Source organism: Meleagris gallopavo, chromosome 16, assembly GCF_000146605.3.
Source record: "Meleagris gallopavo isolate NT-WF06-2002-E0010 breed Aviagen turkey brand Nicholas breeding stock chromosome 16, Turkey_5.1, whole genome shotgun sequence".
NCBI classification, from domain to species: Eukaryota; Metazoa; Chordata; class Aves; order Galliformes; family Phasianidae; genus Meleagris; species Meleagris gallopavo.
Window position 1 is genome coordinate 540,264 of NC_015026.2, and position 6,009 is coordinate 546,272.

Here is a 6,009-nt window from a genome sequence, read left to right on the forward strand (position 1 = left end):
GGGTGTCCTGCCCAGTGAGTCGGTGGCTGAGAGCAGTGGGGTTTATCCATGGGTGGGTGTCCACAGGTGCCTCCATTTGCCTCCCAGGTGTGCTGGTGTGCTGGTGCAACAGGCTGGTGAGCGGCAGCAACACGAAGCGCATCCGCCTGTGGGCAGTGGGGGCCATGCAGGAGCTGAGGCTGAAGGGGCCCAAGGCCAGGTAGGTCAGCTCCAGCATCTGCTCTGCTTGCATCCACCTCGTGCTGTGCTCCTGAGGTGCTCTTCCTCTCACCTGGCAGCTCCAGGGGCTGTCTGAAAGGTCGCTTCTCAAAGGTGTGTGAGCTCTGCCATGCTGCTGCTCTTCATCCTTACCTTCTTTCCATCCCTTCACTGCTGACTCTTCCTGCATGGAGCTTTTTATTGGATTTCTGCTAACAGCTCAATCTTCTTGGTATTGGAAATGGGTGGAGTTTAAGTCAGTGGCTTGTAGAAACTCCTTTAAAAGAATTAATGAAAATGCTACCTTTGTTTCTTCTGTATGGTATTGCATCCCCTGTTTTGCTTCTCTCCTATCAGCGATGGTCTCTCTGCAACACCAGTCACTGTTCAGCATTCAGGTGCTCCACAGTGAACAACTGCTTTCTAAATACTGTGCATACTAGAAAATTGCATCTAAAGGAGGCGGTGTCTTCCAATAGCTGAGTGTTCCCTCTTGGATCTTCCCTTCCTCCAGACCTAGCTCAGTCCTGCTAGAACATGAGATCACCCTGGATGGGACGATAGTCAGCATGGCCTTCGATGACTCTTTAGAAATGGGAATTGTGGGCACCACAGCAGGAACACTGTGGTACATCAACTGGAAGGAGAGCACGAGCATCCGGCTCATCAGCGGCCACAAAAGCAAGGTTTGAGGGACAGGGATGGTGTACTTTGCTACGTGGAACAGCGGATGTTCTGCATGATGCTTGTGCCCAAGGGGTTGTGCTCCAGGCATTCGCATGCTCAGCTGCTTCAGCCTTAGGTGTTTATCAGCCTCAGCCTGTGAGTAGCTGTGGTTCTTTCTGCTGGAGTGGAAAATGCAGCTGGTTGAGTCACTGAGGTTTAATTGTGGAGTGCTGCAATGTGTGGAAGCAGTCTGTTAGCTGAATATCCGTAATGGAGAATTTTCTTTGCCTAAAACATGAAGATCTAAACTAGATTTCAAGTGGTGGCAGATCTTTTACTTAGATTTATGTTGTGTGTCTGGTTTAGCTTTGTGGTTAGGTTTAATGATTTCCATTGCAAGCCTAGCTGTCAGTCCCAAATTTCTTCTAAGCACAAAAATTAAGCAACTCTCTTTCCTTTACATATGGGGCTTCATGTTTGGAGGAGTCCTGGGGAATGGGAGGGGCAGAGGGGCTGATGTGCTGCAGGCTGTGTTATTGGTAGGGCTCCTGTTCCCCTTCTCCCTCCTTGCTGCAGGTGACCGAGGCGTCCTTCAGTCCTGATGAGACTCTCTGTGCTACTTGTGGGGAAGATGGCAGCGTGAGGGTTTGGTCCCTAGGCAGAATGGAGCTGGTGGTACAGTTTCAAGTGCTGAACCAGGTAATCCTTTGTGGCACTTGAGTCTTTTTGTCTGGGTAGAGGGTGCAATCTAACTGCTTTGGACTGCAAGGACTGCTGTGTCCCCCCAGACCAAGCTGAAGCTGAGGAAATACTTGCAGGTGGAGCCTTTAGTGCATTTGCTGTGCACAGTCCTGCTGTCTGCACTGTCATCATCTCTCTTCCCTGATTCCTTCGCAGAGTTGCCAGTGCCTGGCCTGGAAGCCTCACCCCAACGTTGCATGGGAAGCTGAGAGTCAGCATGTGGTGGCAGGATACAGTGATGGCACCATCCGTGTCTTCAGTATTTCCAGGACAGAGATGGAGCTGAAAATGCACCCCCATGCCACTGCACTGACAGCAATTGCCTACTCCACAGATGGTGAGATTGCTTGTTGTAACAGTGGGGGTGTTGCCTGGGGAGCACAGCTCGGTTTTATCAGGGTTATCTAAGCACGGGTCTTGCCTCCAAAAACTTGCACAAAAAGCTGGGCCCAGGGAGAGAGCTCATACCAATGGACTTTGGCAGACCTGTCAGTAGAGCACGTGGTAAATGAGTTTTGGCAGATATATTGGCAGTGATATAAGCAAGTAGTTTGGATGCAGCAAATATTCCTTTTTGTATTCCTGTTTACAAGCTGCATTGGCTCTTGTTTGGATGTGATTTAGCGTGCGTCCCTGAAACATCTTATCTTACCCAGCTCTTAATTCAGATGTTCCCAACCTTTCAGGTGTTGTGGGACGCTGCTGTCTCATGATATCAGTCTCTTCTATAAGAACCATCCCATTCTCTTCTCTCCTTTGACCACAGGAGAAATGATCTTATCGGGGGGCAAGGATGGAATCGTGGCTGTCAGCAGCCCTCGCACCGGAATGACCATCCGCATCCTTGCTGACCACAAAGGCTCTGCTATCACTGTCCTCCAGTGCATCAGGAAGCAGGTAAGACCTGCCTCTGTGTCCCAGCACTGTGTGGGAGTGAGGTCCCTGTGCTGTGGGAGGGAGCAGGAGCCTGGCTGGGTCAGTTGTCCCACTCTGCTTTTTAGGCCCAGCACCTCCAGTAACTTCCGTTGGCTTTTTTTCTTTTTTTTAGGGATAGCTTCAGTGGAGGAAAGCCACATGCATTGCAGGTTGCCTGAGAGGGTGGGCAACCTTTGGTAGTTGTTGCAGACACTCTGTGCATGGATGGCCTGCACTATGGCCTTCCAAGAGCAGCATCCCTTCAAGGCAGCCTGGGTTGGCCCATGCCCCCAGTAACAGCCTTGATGTGATTTCCCCACTTTACTCCTTAGCAGCCTGGCTTTGTGTGTGTATCTGGCTCTTTGCAGGGTTTCTCTGTGAAGCCAGAAGGCTTGTTAGTCCAACAGTGGGGTGTTTTTAACATCTTTTCTACTTCTCTTCATGGAGGGTCTCTTTGTCCTCTTTGTGACTTCCTGAGATGACAATAACTTTGCCTAAGCTCTCTGACTTTAAAATCTGCAGAAGGCTGCAAAGCTGTTTTTCCTGGTGAATGTAGAGTTAGGAGGACTTCCCCTGCTTTAGGTGAAGAACACGTACTGCATCTGCAGTCTCCTAGGAGATGCTCAGATGAGGTGTCCGAGGGAAGAGATCTGTATTGTTCTGGCCAGGCACTCACTCCTCTTCTGCCGGGGCTTTCAGCCCAGAGCTTGTGCTGGCTCTGCAATCACTGCTTCCTTGTCCTATTTTATTGTGATAAATGACTTTAAGCACTGCTCAGATGAGAGAATCCAGGAGATTAATCCTGGCATTAATCCCTTGTATTCCCATGAAGTCGTGCCCTCTGCTAGTTCTTGCTAACAGCTTTCTTTAAAGCTTCTGCACTGCAAGAGCCATAACGTTGCTTTTGTCTTCTGTAGTACCATGACTTTGGGGTGGAAGGAGGTGAGCTGTGGCTGGCTGCCAGCTCAGACCGGCGGGTCAGTGTTTGGGCCTCCGACTGGCTGAAGGATAAGTGTGAGCTCCTCGACTGGCTTAGCTTCCCTGCTCCTGCCGGCCCCGAGGTGAGTGTTCTGCTCCCCCACTCATGTCCTGTCTTGGCACCGTGCAGCCCCAGTCCCTTCAGCACGCTCTCCCTGTCTGTAAATGGGATGCTGAAGCATCCTAACCCCATCCAAACTCACGTGAAAGTATCTCGTCAGCTCAGTCCAATGTGTTTACATGTGTTGTTTCAGTCACCCAGGAGGGGAGGGATGCCTCGAGGCTTTGAGAAGGATGGGTACAAACAGTGAGTCTGCTTAGGAAAGTGATTTTCATGGGTTCTGCTGCTCGTGGGATATCTTACTCATGCACCTTCGAGGTGTTGACAGGCAGTGTGAGTTGTGCATGGCGCTGCTTAACCACTGGGAAGCACTGACTTTGTGAGCATGAAGAGAAAAAACTGCATTCACAGAGCTGATACTCCTGTGCTGTGTGAAACTGAGCACAGCCAGGAGCCAGCACAGGCAGTGTGCAGATGAGAGACCTAATGATGAGCATCCTGCTGATTGACACTCCCAACGAGCATGAATATCCTGAACCAGGAGCCCAGTGACTGTTAATAGAGCCAAATACTCCTGCTCCAGCCCTGAGTCTGTGCTACTTTGCAGAACGCTTTGGCTGCAGACCAAAGTCAGGGATTTGAGCAGAATGATGTTGCTAGAAAAGGGAGAGGTTCTGTATGGGACAGGATGTGGAGTTGGCCCCTTGTGTACCTGACAATGGCATGCAAGAGGAAGGCAGGCTTTTCTGACCCTCACCTGCTGCCCCCAGGCACCATGCAGGCTGTTACAGGTCTCCCCATGGTGAATTTGGGAAGGACTGATCTTGCATCCCATACGAATGATGTATCTTTTGGGCTCTATTTGCTTGTGTTGAAACTAATCCATTAATCCAGCCCAACCTTCAAGCCCATGTAGGAATAATGCCATGGTGGAAATTCTGCTTGTTGGACTCTTGTGTGTCCTGCTTCCACGACAGTAAACAACGAGCTTCAGGTTTCCATGGCAGTGTGTGTTTGCTCCTTGTTTCTTTGCAGTGAGCACGGCTGAGATGGCAATGCAAGAGGGAGAAAACAGCCTCTATCATATGAATTTTCTGGTGCTTGTACACCTACAGCCCAATGGCTGGTACTGCTCTGTGCTCTCTTTTGCTCCCTACCGTGTTGTGTTGGGCTGGAAAAGCTAGCCTCAGTTTGGTTCCTTTTGGTTTCCCCTGCCAGGGTCATGGCAGCCTGCCACCCAGCCTGGCTGCATTCTGCCCTTGGGAGCATGGTACCTTGGTCTATGTTGGCTTTGGGATGCAGAAGGAAGCCCTGTTTTACAGCCTGCGCAAGAAACAGGTACTTGTACCCTCCCTGTGCACCATGCCCAGGCAGTGTGTGCTCCTCTGCTGTTGCATGGCTTTGTTGAACAAGATGGTGGGGAAGCAGTGCTCCCCATCTCCCTTGAAGGGCCTGCAACAAAAAGCAAGGGCTTGCATATGAGCCCCTCTTTCTGCAGGGGGAGAGCTAGACCCCCTCTTGACCCAAATGACAGCTCCCACTGCAGTATCCTCTCCTGCTAACAGGGGCTGCAAGTAGTACAAGCTTTAGGTTTTGAAATGGGTTCAGCAAGCAGCTGGGCTGTGTGGCAGCTTTTCACTCAGAAACTCCAGCTCTGGCCCCAGGCCCCTGGGCAGGCTGCCAGTCACTGATGCTGCTTCTGGAGGGGAAGGTGTTTGCTTTTGGGAGCGCTAACAGTCTCTAAATTGTCATATCACCTCTTGAAGGGGGGTGCCTTTAGCAGGTTTTTGAGCCTGGAGAGAGGTGGTGCATCTGTCAGCCTCCCCATGGAGGAGGAGCCCTTTACGCTCCTGAAGGTGTCACTTAGGCAGCTGTTTTGCTGCCTGCTCAGTTCTGAGATGTTGCTGTGCTTCTCTTGCTGGAGCACAGGTCGTTGAGAAGATCTCCTTGCCATACTTTGCCACGTCCCTGAGCCTGTCTCCTGCAGCACGCTTCATGGCTGTCGGCTTCAGCGGTGAGTACCAGCCAGTGCTGTGGGCTCTGCTTGTCCCCCAGGTGTGTCGTCCCAGGAACAAAAGCCCTGGGAGTGAAGTCCCTGCCCTGCTCCAGGGCAGGGTAGTTTGTCAGGCAGGGAAAAATCATAGAAGCAGTAAGGTTGGAAAAGAACACTCAGATCATCTACTCCAACTGCTGACATCCCACTGCCCCCATCCCTCAGTGCCACATCCACAGGGTTCTGGAACACCTCCATCACTGAGCAGCAGTGCCACTGCAGCATTGCTCTTTCTGAGCAGAAATGTTTCCTAACATTCAGAATGGCCTGGGTTGGAAGGGACCTCAGGTATGACGAATCTCCAAGCCTCCCTGCCACAGGCAGGACCACCAACCTCCACATTTAATACCAGCCCAGGCTGCCCAGGGCCCCATCCAACCTGGCCTTGAGCACCTCC

At 51.4% G+C, this 6,009-nt stretch overlaps 1 protein-coding gene across 1 annotated transcript in view; it reads left to right on the forward strand.

Annotated features, from left to right (window-relative positions):
• Positions 1-6,009, forward strand: part of WDR90 (WD repeat domain 90) — a 30,686-nt gene that overhangs the window by 22,432 nt on the left and 2,245 nt on the right. Inside the window, exons 35-42 of the mRNA XM_031555771.1 lie at positions 88-199; positions 713-884; positions 1,441-1,563; positions 1,762-1,942; positions 2,372-2,502; positions 3,438-3,581; positions 4,778-4,897; positions 5,489-5,829. Coding sequence (XP_031411631.1) covers positions 88-199; positions 713-884; positions 1,441-1,563; positions 1,762-1,942; positions 2,372-2,502; positions 3,438-3,581; positions 4,778-4,897; positions 5,489-5,829 — 1,324 coding nt within the window. The remainder of the gene's footprint in view (positions 1-87; positions 200-712; positions 885-1,440; positions 1,564-1,761; positions 1,943-2,371; positions 2,503-3,437; positions 3,582-4,777; positions 4,898-5,488; positions 5,830-6,009) is intronic.